Source organism: Apodemus sylvaticus, chromosome 1 (genome assembly GCF_947179515.1).
Source record: "Apodemus sylvaticus chromosome 1, mApoSyl1.1, whole genome shotgun sequence".
In the NCBI taxonomy this organism is placed as follows: Eukaryota; Metazoa; Chordata; class Mammalia; order Rodentia; family Muridae; genus Apodemus; species Apodemus sylvaticus.
In genome coordinates, this window is record NC_067472.1 from 51963824 (window position 1) to 51978744 (window position 14921).

General features: G+C 40.6%; 1 protein-coding gene across 1 annotated transcript; it reads right to left on the minus strand.

The window, feature by feature from the left end:
• Positions 1-4815: 4815 nt before the first annotated feature.
• LOC127690163 (beta-arrestin-1-like) lies at positions 4816-6798 on the minus strand. Its single transcript, XM_052189715.1, has 2 exons — positions 6420-6798; positions 4816-5225 (listed from the first exon to the last, which is right to left on the minus strand). Exons 1-2 carry the CDS (start codon positions 6758-6760, stop codon positions 5138-5140), a joined length of 429 nt encoding a protein of 142 aa, XP_052045675.1. The 5' UTR covers positions 6761-6798; the 3' UTR covers positions 4816-5137.
• Positions 6799-14921: the final 8123 nt, after the last annotated feature.

The following is a 14921-nucleotide window of genomic DNA, read 5'->3' on the forward strand; positions in this document are numbered from 1 at the left end:
AAGCAAGTGTAGACATCACATCCTCTTCTAGAGAAGCAGGATCCTTTACATGGCGGCTGACCAGTTCTCTAAGAAGTGGATTCTACCAACATGTGTGCTGCACCCTATTGTCTAGATCATGTGACAAGAGCAAATTAAACATATACATACTTATTGATGGATAATATTCCATAGTCAATTTTTAGATAATAAGGCCGTGGCAGAGAATGGATAGTAATTGACTTATCCTTTGAAAGTCACCATCAGATTCTGGTCAGGGAAGTAGGTAGCCAAAATGAATATCTTCACCTCTCCTTTCTCTCCTCCAAATCCTATCCCCTAGAGTCACCACTAGCTCTGTAGCAGGCCACACTCAACAATCTCCCCTTCTATTCTGCCCCCATGTCCAATGGATTAGATTGATCTCCCATTTCAAACTTTCTCCCACTCATTGCTTCAACCCAGCTTCTATCTCCCTTGGGGGGGAACTAGCAAGCCACTCTAGCCAGAGAAGGAAATAGGATAACTGCAGAATTTCACTCTTCCCCCTTTCTTCCAAATCTATCCCTACATTCTGACCCTCAGCTCTATAGTGAGCCATCTGCTACAGCTACTCCTATACACACACACACACAGAGAGAGAGAGAAAGAAAGAGAGAGAGAGAGAGAGAGAGAGAGAGAGAGAGAGAGAGAGAGAGAGAATAAATCACACAGGTCTCATCCAAACTTTCTTCTCCCATGTCATTGCTTTATCCCAGCCCTCAATCCAGCACATATTCCCTGGGAACTCAAAAGCCACTCTGGTCAAAAAGGCAGGTAGGGTAATTACATATCTGCACCTCTCCCTTAAGTATTCTAAATCCAACTCCTTAGTCTCACCACAAGTTCTATAGCAGATCACCTCATGCAGTTCCTGCCCCCCTCTCTAGGCCTGGTATAAAACTTCCTTTTCAAACTTTCTTTCGCCCAACTCATCACCTCATCCTATTCCCCAACTTGAGCAAGCACTCCATAAAGACCTGTCAGACAAGTCTGCTAAAGAAACAAGTAGACCATCAAAGTGAATAGGCAAGCTTCAGACCTTCACTCTCTCTCCTCTGTTCCAAAGCCAATTCCCAAGTCTTAACACCAGCTCCCTAACAGTCAATCTGCCCTGCCACTTCAGAGACGTGAGAAGGCTAAGCACTCTCTGGTAGAACACTCTGCTTATCTCTATCATGTAACCCCCCTCAGGCCATCCCCATTCCTAAATGTCAGTTTCCCATGCATAGAAACATATTGAACCCAAAACCCCCTGTGGCCAGATATAGCAGAATCCAGAAGAATTACCTACCAGGCAACCACTACACTCTCCTAAGAACCAAAGCAGGCAACAAAAAGCAAGACACAAAACACCCACCCAACAAAGAAAAGACCAAATATCAATACCCCAAATTACAGTCTTCTAAAACACAGATACATAGATACCAACATAAAAAACACAATCAAAAACCAGTCAGGACATTATGCCTTCACTAGAGCCAAGCAACCTTATCACAGTAGGCCCTGTGAATTGCAACATAGTTGAAACACAAGACATAGATCTTAAAATAGCCTTTATGTATCTAATAGAGGACTTTAGAAAGGAAATGAATAAATCCTTAAAAATATCTATGAAAACACAGACAGTGGAAGGAAATGAACAAAAGAATTCAAGACATGAAAGTGGAAACCAATAAATGAAATCCAAATTGAGGAAAATCTAGAAATGGAAATGTTAGGACCACAAATGGGAACCATAGATGCAAACCTTACCAACAGAATATAAGAGAGAGAATAGAGAGTATGAGGTCATTGTGCACACCACACAAGAAACAAATAATCAAAGAAAATGTCATAGCTAAAATAAATTAAGCAAACAAAAAAAAACAGCTGACACACAACATCTAGGAAATCTGGGACACTATGAAAAGACTAACTCTAATGATATTAACAATAGAAGAAGGAGAAGAACCCAGCACAAAAGTCAAGAAAATATTTTCAACAAAACTACAGAGGAAAATTTCCCTAACCCAAAGGAGATGCCTATCGAGGTACAAGTGGAATACAGAACACCAAACAGATTGGACCACAAAAGAAATTCCCCTTGGCATATAACATTCAAAGCACTAAACATACAGAACAAGGCTGCAGGGGAGGGGGGAATCAAGTAATATATAAAGTCAGACCTATTAAAATAACATTGGCTTCTCAAGGGAGACTCTAAAAGACAGAAGGGCCTGTTCAGATGTTCAACAGACTCTAAGAGATCACAAATGCCAGCTGTATTAGGGATTCTATTCCTTTGACAAAGCATAAAGACCAAATAGCAAGTTGGAGAGAAAATGATATATTGGGCTTACACTTCCATATAGCTGGTCATTATTGACAGAAGTCAGGAGAGAAATTCAAACAGGGCAGAAGCTGATGCAGAAGCCATGGAGAGCTGCTGCTTACTAGCTTGCTTCTTCTAGCTTGCTTAGCCTGCTTTCCTATAGAACCCAGGACCACCAGCCCAGGGATGGTACCACATACAGTGGTCAAGGCCCTCTCACATTTATCACTAATTGAAAAAATGCCTTACAGCTGAATCTCATGGAGACATTTTCTCAACTGAGGCTCTTTTCTGATGAGTCTAACTTGTGTCAAGTCAACACAACACTAGCTTAGAGTAATACACCTAGGAAAACATTCAATTGTAATAAACAGAGAAAATAAGGCATTCCATAAGAAAAACTAAAATTAAACAATATAAATAATGTGACTACTACTGACTTTTTGCTACTTTCATAGATCAGTGCCTTGCTCTGTAATCATCATCAATCTGCAGAAGGTGAGAATAAATACAGAGACCCACAGTCTGACATTATGCAGAGAGACCTTGAAACACTCAGTCCTAAAGGGAAGTCTTCATCAAATCCACCCCTTTCAGGGCTCAGAGAACCCCCATGGAAGAGGACACAGAGAGAATGTGAGAGCTAGAAGGGATAAAGGACCCCAAGGACACAAGACCCTCTAAATCAACAGGGTCTTTTCGGACACTCTGCTAATATTATGTCCCACCCTTTCTGGTTGATGGAGATGGATGGACAGAAGCAATGTCACCTCTTCCTGACTGGGGCCATTTGATCCTGTACCTGACAAGGTAAATATAGAACATCCTGGATAGGCTGAAGATGGCTGTGAACCTCTATCCATTCCCTTGCTGGGTGCCAGAGTATGCCCCCAGTTCACACTGATTTAAGAGGATTTAACACCATTAAGGAATAAAGCTGGTTAGATGGAGCCACTGAATGTCAAGGTACATTTATCTCATAAAAGATAAATGTTCTGTTAAAGGACAAGGACATTCTCTATGGTGTCTGAGGAGATAGTACAGAGGTTAAGAGCACCAGCTGCTCTTCTGTAGGAACCATGGTCAACTTACAATTACCACATGGTATCCTGTAAATATATGTAACTCCAGTCTTAAGGAATCAGATTTCTTCTGGATTCTATAGGCCTAAGGTATACATGTGGTACACAAATGTACATGCAGGTGAAGCACCTATACTGTTGAAGACCAGCCTTGATATCTAAGGAGACATGAAGTAAGGCTTAGAGATGGTAACAGATTACTCAGCATATATTTCTTGAGGGAGTAAAACTTGATTCTCTGGGACGGGCACACCCTGATAGCAAGAGATTCTTTGAACTCTTTGGGGGCCGGGTAAGGAAAAAAAAAGAGGGCAAAAGAATCACAACACACACACACACACACACACACACACACAGTGGATGAAGCAAGCTCCAGCAACTTCACAAATACACACACATTTACATACATGCATACATACATACATACACACACACACATTCACATTGATTGGAGGAAATCTCCAACAAATTATATGTACATATATATACACACACATACACATGTGTATATGTACATATATAAACATATACACATATGCATATATGCACACATACACTGATACACATAAATACATAACACACATATACACATATATACATATATACACATACATATATTTACATATATATGCACTTATACACAATAGCTGGATAGAAAAAGCTTAAACAAGTAAGCTCCAACAACTTTATTTTTCTCCCACACCTTACATATCCCAGTAAATTCTATCAAGCAGAATAAAAATTACAATGTGATTACATTCTGTTTTTCTTCTAGTTAATGATTACCATGAGTATACAAAAAGAAAAAATATGTTCCTCAATAGACTCACACAAGTAAACATTTTGTTACAAATAAGAAGTAGCAAATTATTCCCAAGAGCCCACAATCATTCATAACTAAGCAACTTATTATAGATTAACAAATTGTAAGAAAGCAAGGTAATTTTCCCAGCCACTTTCTCTTATTGGCAGGCTGGAATTTGCAGGTACAAAGAAAGGATCAATTATTTTATTATTTATCCTTTTAGAAATTTTATTTATTTATTCATTTATTTATTTACTATTTTATATATTTACATTCCAGTCATTGGCCCACCTCTTTTTTTTTTTTTTTTTTAGAAATGTTCTGTTTTATAAAGTCAGTATTATTGTCTCTGCCAGCCGCAGAGACAATATTCTTTGTTCAACTGAGACAGTCCGGGCTGACCTCAAACTAGCTATGCTGCCAAGAATGGCCTAGAACGCCCGCTCTCCTGCTTCTCCCTCCCAAGGGCTCTGAGGGCAGAGGTGGGCACCATCCTTGGCTAGGAGGCACCACCCTAACAAACGCTACTTAGTCGTCAGGAGAACTATTTAGGCTTTATTTCCCCCCCATCTATAAAACAGGAAAACTGACCAGTTAGTAACCCCCCAAATTCAGCTCTGGGTTTTTCAATCTCCAAGAGTGGTGTGTGCGCACTGTGCCCTGAGATGTGAGGAGGTCCATGTATAGCCCCTGAGAGTCCCAGTACAGTCTGAGGACACTCAGATTCATAGAGGCTGTACGCAGTCCTCAGAGCCAGACCCGGACCTAGGCTAAAGAGGAGGAGCGCCAGGGGAGAAGGAAGAGGAATCAGAGGAGGGAAGAGAAAAGCAAGTCCTCAAGTCCCGCCTCTTCATGGGAAGATGCAGCTAAAGGCCAGGCAAACAGGCGGGATGGGCAGGGGTTCTGGGGTGGCTGGACTTACCCGCCCCGGGACACCACCAGCTTCACTTTGACTTTGTAGGAAACGATGATACCCAGGATTTCCCGGTTGGCACCTTCCCGCAACCTGCAGGGACACAGGGAAGCTGTTCCTTGGGGTCCTTGGTAGGCGGGATGTGGTAGGCATCAGAGTATGGTGGGAGGCACCACTGTCCATCCCTCTCCTGAGCCACCAGGTCCAACAGAGGTAGGAAAGAGAGCTGTGCCCAGTGCACTGGAATGTGTAGCCCCGGGTTCTGTGTTTGTCCCTCTCTAGTACTAGAGATTAAATCCAGAGTCTCATGCGTGAGGGGTAAGTGCTCTACCTCTGAGCCAGGGCCCCAGTGCCCTGGGTTCCACATCTAGCTATGAGATGTTCTTGCCCTGTAGACCTAGTGGGCTTTCCTTCCTGCCTCTCCAGTGTGACACCATGCAGTGAGAACCGGTCCTACCCGCCCTCCCACCGTTCACTTCCCTCACACTGTTTATGCTCAGTAACCCGTAAGCAGAAAGAGCCCCACTGAGAGCTGAGAAGCCAAGGGAAGCTGGGAGTCAAGGTGGCATGGGAAGGATGTGCTGAGGAGATGGTGCCTCATGGGGGCGTTGAGAGCAGCTCAGATATAAGTCAGGGTAGAGGGGGGGACAAAGAGCTTGTTGGTAAATGGGAGGCCTATGAGGGGCAATGATGTGATGGTCTAGCCTGAGCCAAGAGTCTGTATGTGGGAACGGTGGTCTCGGAATCAGTAGACAAAGACCAGATCCTTTGCAGAGTGCCAGATATCATCAGAGGGAATGAGAGTCCTCCCACAACTGTCCAAACTCTTCTAGGGTGGGGCAACACTGAAGGCTCAGTGATGCCCACGGACCAAATGGTACCTCATGTTGAAGGGCCCCCATATCTATCTACCCAGCTCCCCACCTCTTCCCCAGCCTCTCCAAGTCCCCCATTTATCTCCTCCCAGGACCCTTCAGGAAGCAACTCTCTTCCCTCCAGCCTCGAAGGCGTCAGGGACACACGCAGTCTGTATTCAGGACTTTGGGCTAAGAGCTGCCAATTCTTGCAGAAAGATTTTCCAGTTGTGTCCCCCAGAATCAAATGAATGGCCCCAGTAGTCTCTGACTGGGCAAGCAGGAGTATGTAGAGAGCCTCCCTGGCTAGCCACACTCCAGGGGACTGGCCCTGGTCAAGACTTGAGACTCATCCTCGTGGTGGTGGGCCAAGAGGGTGGGGCGCCATTGTGGAGCAGGCACTAGGGGCCTGGGCTTAGAGGAGGGTTCTCACAGAGTGCTGGAAGCCAGATTCGTGTCTTCGTGTTTGAGCTTCCCATCGAGGGCGAGCCCCCGCTTCTCTCGGTTGTTGGCCAGGAAGGGAGTCAGTGTGTAGACCTTGCAGAATGTTGAGCTGGGTGCCACATTGTCATCAGCTTCCTCCATGGCCACTGGGCACTTGTACTGAGCTGTGTTGAAGAGACAGATGTCTGCATACTGGCGCACAGAGATCTTGATCTTCTTCACAGTCTTGTTGGTGTTGTTGGTGACGTGGACATTGACGCTGATGGGTTCTCCGTGGTAATAGATCTCCTTATCTAGAGATGCCTCAAGGTGCAGGGGCTTGTCCGACATAAGGAACTGTCTGGTGGTCTCAGCCGTGGGCTGAGGGATTGGCCCACCTCTTGATCACCCATCCCACAGTTCCTCATCCCATTCCTCCTGCCCCATGCCTCAGAGAGTTCCCCCACCCATCATGCATTCCCCCTCCCTGGAGCCTCAAGTCTCTCCAGGATTAAGTGTATCTTCTCCCACTGAGGCCTGACCAGGCAGACTTCCACCTGCTCCTGGTTGGTGGCTCAGTCTCTGGGATCTCCCTGGGGTCTGGGTTAGCATGTAAATCTGTTTCTGTCTCACTCAGCTATTTCTAGGGCCTCTCAGAGGACAGTCATGCCAGGCTCCCATTTGTAAACATGTCCTAGCATCAGTAATAGTATTAGGCCTTGGTATCCCCTAAACCCCCATGATGTGGATCCCAAGTTGAGCTGCTCATTGGACTGCCTTCCTTCAGTCTCTTCTCCATTTCTGTCCATGAAGTTCTTTTAGACAGGAAGAGTTCTGGGTCAGAAATTTTGACTATGGGTTAGTAACCCTGTCCCTCTCCTTGAGGCCCTGTCTATCCACAGTTCCCAAGAGTCCACAATCATTCATAACTAAGCAACTTATTGCTTTGAGTTCCCTCTCCCAGAGTTGGGTATCTTGGCTAAGGTCACCCCCACTAAGTCCTTAGAGTCTCTCACCTGCTGGGTCTCTAGTACTTTCTAGAGAGTTCCCCACCTCTCACCCCTGATGTTGTTTATCTACATATATTCTCTTGGTCTTCTGAGCTTCTCTCCTTCACCCTCCCTGCCCCCACCATACCTGATCCTGTTCCCTTTTTCAGTTCTAGATTCCCTGTTCTACATAAGTCTTTTCCTCCCTCTGCCTCCCATGATTATTTCCTTCCCCCTTCTAAGCAGAATTGAAGCATCCTCACTTGGGGTTTTTCTGCTTGTTACACAAACTGTTATATCCTAGGTATTCTGTACCTTTTGTCTAATAATCCACTAATCAGTGAGTACATACCATGCTTGTCTTCTGGGTCTGGGTTACCTTACTCAGAATGATATTTTTTAATTCCATCCATTTGCCTGCAAAATTCATGATGACCTTGCTCTTAATAGCTGAAAAGTATTCCATTTTGTAAATAAACCACATTTTCTGTATCCATTCTTCAGTTGAGGGACATTTGGGAACTTCTGGTTATTACAAATAAGGCTGCTATGAACATTGTGGTGCACCTGTTCTTGTGGTATGTTGGTATTGTATAGCTGCATCTTTAGGTGGAACTATTGTCAGTTTTCTGAGTAATTGTCAGATTGATGTCAAGAGTGGTTGAACCAGTTTGCAATTCCACCACAATGGAAGTATGTTCCTCTTTCTCCACATACTCACCAGCATGTGCTGTTGCCTAAGATTTTTATCTTAGCCATTCTGGTTTGTGTGAGGTGGAATCTCAGAGTCCTTTTGACTTGCATTTCTCTGGTGACCAAGGACTTTGAACATTAAAAAAATAATCTTACAAAATATTAAAAGAATCACAAGTCTAAACTTTTATAAAAAAAAAAAACAAACAGTCATTTCTACTTTAAATCCTCAGGGTACACATCTACCTATTACCAGTTTTTAATTAAATCATATCAGAAGCGGAGGTTAAAAAAATGGGCACAAGAAACTAATCATCACCTTAATTACCAGTCCAGCTTCAGTAAAAGACTCAAGACTCACATCAGTCTGTGCTAGTGGAGCTGCCATTGTTCTTGTACCTGGTCCTTAAAAGAATCCCTAACTCAACAATTAAGAGTGTGCCTTTCTGAACTTTAAATTGTTTTCTAAGATTTTCTACCTCAAAGTCATTGACAAAAATCCCACCCATAGTCCGCTGCTAGCCAAGTCCTCTGGAAACACCAAGCTGCCCTAAGCAGCCTGCTATGCCCTCCAGACCTGACCTCTCCCCCATTTCCATCAGACTCCAGGATCCTAACCATATGAAATAGCTTTCCTTCCCCTACCCATCTTTGCTACTCACTGGGTCCTCTGGGATACGCCAAGCTGCCCAGAGCAGCCTGCTACTTTAGGGAGACCTACATTCTCCCTTACTTCTCTACCCACCTTCAGGATCTGCAGACCCTGAACCATACAGATAAGCTTCCATTTTCCCACCCATATATCCTACCTAGTCTCCTGTTCTGCTACAGCAAATTCCTGAAGACCCAAGAAGTATCTATTCAAAGGAAGAAATTAGTTTATTTTAGGATTTGGAGACAGAGACGTGTGACATTTGGGTAAACTTTAAAATGAAGCAATGATCAACTGTCTTGCAGCACAATTCTAAAGGGTTTGAAACAAGCCTGGCATTAGTGGATACATCTGGAGTCTTGAAATCTTCAAAGTTAAGAACAAATGTGTAATGTTCAGCTTCAAATTCCTTTCAGTTCTGTATCAAATGCTACCTTATTTCTCTCTTTCTATTTTAAGTAAGAGTAAAAGCTAAATTTCAGTGTATTCATTATTCCAATGTTAACCTAAGAGGATCAAGTAACTGATGTAGCTGTATGATGTATAAAAGCAGAAGGTTTGAAAGCAAAGTGTGAAGATGGTTAAGAAAATGAATAAATATTTCAAAGCATTGAACAAAGGCTCACTGACTGGTGCCCACCTGTCAGAGCCTGATTATCACAGCAGTTGACCCTAAGAGCCTGCTCAAATCCTCAGAAAGTATTCAACCTGGATAGAAGTGATAGACTGGAAACACCCAATTCTGCAGTCAAGAAAAGGAAGTCAAAATGAGATCAGAAAAGCAGAGTGGTTAGGTTCCTGCGTATGAACTCAGAGAAGATTGTTTATTTCTCAACTGGCTTTGGTATCTGACACCTAGAATCTTTACTGACATGGTGATGCTAGCTTGTAGTGATTGCTTAGCATGGAATTGTACAATAAAATGCTCAGGAGAGGGTCCAGACACAACACTCACTCGATGAAAGCTACTATTTGTGTTGGTACTAATAGATAAATACTTATATGCATCTTTTGTGTATATGCCCGCAAGTGGTAGAGCTGAGTCTTGGAGTAGAACTATTCTCCATTTTCTGAGAAACCACCAAATTGATTTCCAAAGTGGTTGTACTGTTTGCACCCTCTCCAGCAATGGAGGAGTGTTCTACTAGCTCCACATCCTCACCATCATGTGATGTCCCTCGAGTTTTTGATCTTAGCCATTCTGATGGCTGTAAGGTAGAATCTCAGAGTTGTTTTGATTTGCATTTCCCTGATGACTAAAGACATTGAACATATCTTTAAATGTTTCTCAGCCATTAGAGCTTCCTCTCAAGAATTCTCTGTGTATATATGTACTCCATTTTTAAATTTGGTTATTTGGTTTTACAAACACCTCTTAACATGAACAACAATACCTTTAAAATTGTGCTTCAGCTGAATAAATTAACATATCTGTCATATTTGCCCAAATATGGCAATGTCACTACCCAGATCCAGGGTTGCACATCTTCATTCATCTCAAGATAACCTTCCATGGCACCAGAAGTTCTCTGAGAATTCTGAGCATGTATTCTTGCCCACCACTCCCTCTTGTGGCTCAATTAAATATATCACATTGATGTTGGGTATCAAAGAAAGGAAGCTGAAAATAGAAAAAGAGTCAGGTACAGTTGATTGATAACAAACATTCATTGTCTTCCTGGCTCACAAGCCACTTTCTTTCCTCAGATCATAATGTCTCATAGTTTACTGTAAGAACTACATGCAAAGATCTCCAACTCCTCCCCCTCCTTCCATCTACTGTTCTGTATTTATAGCATTTGTTTTATCTCTCTCAGGTACAGCCTACTCCCAGCACCTCTACATAAAAGGTCTCTGTGTATGTATATGTGTGTGTGTGTGTGTGTATGAGTGTGTGTGAGTGTGTTTATAAGTATGTGTCTTTTTAAGTATGCGTGTGTGTTTGTATATGGAAAACTCATAACATTTTGTGGCTAAATGATGTTTCTCCCTCCTACTTGAAAGCTCAGATCAAATGAGCACATTGTGAGTCTCAGACATCTCACTGGTCTTTCCAATTTTTCAAAGATATTCCAGTTCATTGCAGAGTGGAAAGAAGTGACAAAAGGGAAAAAGGCAGGGATGAATTATGGCAGTGACTCTGAACACAATGTCCCTGGTGACTGCTCATATAATACTAGGCATACCAATTTAATCATCTGGAAAGTGGATGATGCACAATCTGTGGCATTTTGGCCTTGTATATTTCATGATACTCTTAGGATATTAACACAGGGAGCCATTTTGTAAATGGTAGTGGACCATTCCCTCAGTTCAGGAGATATAATCAGATTCGATCTAGAAGGTCAAACTTTCAGTTTAGAAAACTAATTTTCAGAGCACATTTGATGGATGGAATTAATCTTTAACAAGCAAGATCCAACAACTTTATTTTTTCTTCCACAGCTTACTTATCCCAGCAACATTTTTCAAGCAGAATAAAATTACAATGTTGACTACATTCTCTTTTTCTTCTAGTAAATGATTACATGAAAGAAAAAGTGTGTTTCCCAATATCTTCACATGAATAAGTATTTTAATTGTTACAGATGAAAAACACAAATTATTCCCAAGAGCACACATATATTCATAACTAAGCAATGTTCTATACATTAACGAAGTGTAAGTAAACAAAATAATTTTTTCAAAATAACACTGATGGCAATTTGCAGTTACAAGGTAAGGATCAATTATTGTATTATTTATCTTAAAAAGTGATCTCATTAAAAGCTTAAAAGAACCACAAATCTAAACGGTTCCATAAAAAACAAAAAAGTCAGTTGTGCGGAGAGGCAGTTCATTATGTGGAGTCTGGATGACCCAGAGTAGGGGAATGCTAGAGCAGTAAGGGAGGAGTGGGTAAGTGGTGGAGGAGGAGCACCCTCACAGAGGCAAAGGGGAGGAGTCAGAGGGGATATGGAATGGGGGGTTTCTGTAGAGGGGAAACCAGGAAGGAGGTATCATTTAAAATGTAAATAAATAAAATAATTGATTAAAAAATTAAAAAGCCTGGCATTAGTAGATGCATTTGGAGTCCTTGAGTGGTTAAAATGTGATTTAAACATAAATAAAATCTACATGGCAAACTTCTAAAAATTAGTAAAGGAAAAACTAATTAAAGCTATTAGAAATTCAGCAAGATAGCTAGTAAAATATTTTATAAAGAAATTGTGTGTATGTTTAAATTAAAATGTTCATTTTACTGTTAAAGAATTGAATAGAGGACTTCTGAATACAGAGATGAGATCTCCACCATCTCTCTGGAGGGAAGCAATAGGAGAACACATGGTCTAAGATCAGTGGAGCAGCTAGGATAGAAGTCTTCCTGCTGCCATTGGCACCAGCGAACTGGGAGACTCCACAGCCCTCTGTGCACAGCTCACCAGGAGAGAGTGATCTCCCAGCAGTGCTTTCACTTCTGAGCTCAGAGGAGTAAGGACACAGGCTTACAGGCCCACAGGAGGAACAAACTCCAGTCAGAGAAAACAATACCAACTAGCACCAGAGATAACCAGATGGCAAAAGGCAAGCACAAGAACCCTACCAACAGAAACCAAGTCCTCATGGCAACATCAGAACCCAGTTCTCCCACCACAGTAAGTCCCAGATACCCCAACACACCAGAAAAGCAAGAGTCAGATTTAAAATCATATCTCATGATGCTGATAGAAGGCTTCAAGAAAGACTTAAATAGTTCCCTTAAAGAAATACAGGAGAATATCGGTCAACAGGTCCCTTAAAGAGGAAACAAAAATCCCTTAAAGAAATACAGATCATGGGTCAACAGGCAGAAGCCCTTAAAGAAGAAACACAAAAATCCCTTAAAGAATTACAGGAAAGCACAAACAGTCAACTGAAGGAACTGAACAAAACCATCCAGGATCTAAAAGTGGAAGTAGAAACAATAAAGAAATCACAAAGTGAGACATCTCTGGAGATAGAAAACCTTGGAAGGAATTCGGGACTCATAGATGCAAGCATCAACAACAGAATACAAGAGATAGAAGAAAGAATGTCAGGTGCTGAAGATACCATAGAAAACATTGACCCAACAGCCAAAGAAAATGCAAAATGCATAAATCTGGTAATCCAGGAAATCCAGGACACTATGAGAAGACCAAACCTAAGGATTATAGGTATAGACAGATGAGAGCAAAGATTTTCAACTTAAAGTGCCAGGGAATATCTTCAACAAAATTATAGAAGAAAACTTCCCTAACCTAGAGAAAGAGATGCCCATGAACATACAAGAAGCCTTCAGAACTCCAAACAGACTGGACCAGAACAGAAACTCCTCCCAGCACATAAAAATCAAAACACCAAATTCACTAAACAAAGAAAAAATATTAAAAGCAGCAAGGGGTAAAGGACAAGTAACTTTTAAAGGCAAACCTATCAGAATTACACCAGACTTCTCACCAGAGACAATGAAAGCTAGAAGATCCTGGGCAGACCTCATACAGACCCTAAGACAACACAAATGCCAGCCCAGGCCACTATACCCAGCCAAACTCTCAATCATCATAGATGGAGAAACCAAGATATTCCATGATAAAACCAAATTTACACAATATCTGTCCACAAATCCAGCCCTACAAAGGATAGTAGATGGAAAAATCCCAATACAAGGAAGGAAACTACACCCTAGAAAAAGCAAGAAAGGAATCTTCTTCCAACAAATCCAAAAGAAGATACCCACACAAACATATAAATAACATCAAAAACAACAGAAAGCAACAATCACTATTCCTTAATATCTCTTAACAAAAATGGACTCAACTCCCAAATAAAAAGACATATACTAACAGAAATATTTCTCATGTAAATCTTCAATTTTATCAGAAAATGTTTGTAATTTCTCTTTTAATTAATTTAGTAATGTTTTTGTGTCTATCATTTATCTGCATTATTTTTCATGATAATCTTCAAATTTAATATGTCTTTCTATATATTTCCTCTATTTTATCAGAAATGTTTTCAATATAAATCTTTTTTATCACAAATGTTTCTAATTCCACCTTCAATTAACTTAGAGTTTTTACATCTACCATTTTATATGCAAAATTTTCCATGAAATAGTGAATTTTAACATGTTTTTCTATATATTTCGTGAATTTTACCAGAAATATTTTCCATGTAAATCTTAAGTTTTAGACCTCTTAACTGGCTCAGTGGTTAAGAGCCCTAACTGCCCTTCCAGAGGTCCTAAGTTCAAATCCCAGCAACCACATGATGGTTCACAACCATCCGTAATGAGATCTAACGCCCTCTTCTGGTGTGTCTAAAAGACAGCTACAGTGTACTTACATATAATAATATATAAATCTTTTTTAAAAAAATCTTCAATTTTATCTGAAAATGTTTATAATTCCACCTTCAATCAACTTAGAATTATCTTTATGCCTATCACTTTATCTGTATAATTTCCATGACCATCTTCAATTCTAACATGTTTTTCTATCTATTCAATTTTATCAGAAATATTTTCCATGTAAAATCTTCAAGTTTATCAGAAAATGTTTATAATTCCACTTTCAATCAACTTATGAATACTTTTTATGCCTACCATTATTACATCTATATAAAATTTTCCATGATCATCTTCAATTCTAACATGTTTAAAATTTTTAACACCTAAAATTTTTCTACAATTTTAACAGAAATATTTTCCATGTAAATCTTCAATTCTATCATAAAATGTTTCTATTTCATATTTCAATTAATTTAGCAATGTTTCACATGTCTACCACTTTACCCTTTAATTTTCTATTAAAATTGTCAATTTTAAAGTGTTTTTATGTATCTCTTCTACTTTATTTGAAATATTTTTCATGTAAAGCTTTAATTTTATCATAAAGTGTTTTTACTTCCCTTTTCAATAAAAAAAAAAGAATTGAATAGAGACTCTTATTTAATACCAAAATATTTATAATGCATCTTAGAGGAATATCATTAGAAAAGAATGTGAATTGTACATAATAAAAGTGCCTGAAGTAAACATGGGGAAAACAGAAAAACAAAAACATAAACAAAACAACCTCTTTTTTTTATTTACATTGCAAATGATTTCCCCTTTTCTGGGTCCCCACTCCCAGCAAGTCCCATAAGCCCTCTTCCGTCCCCCTATTCTTCCATCCAC

Coding starts and splice junctions, on each gene's coding strand:
- LOC127690163 (XM_052189715.1), bottom strand. CDS start 6,760: ATGTCGGACAAGCCCCTGCACCTTGAGGCATCTCTAGATAAGGAGATC. Junction 5,226..6,419: donor AATCTGGCTTCCAGCACTCT/GTGAGAACCCTC, acceptor GTGTCCCTGCAG/GTTGCGGGAAGGTGCCAACC.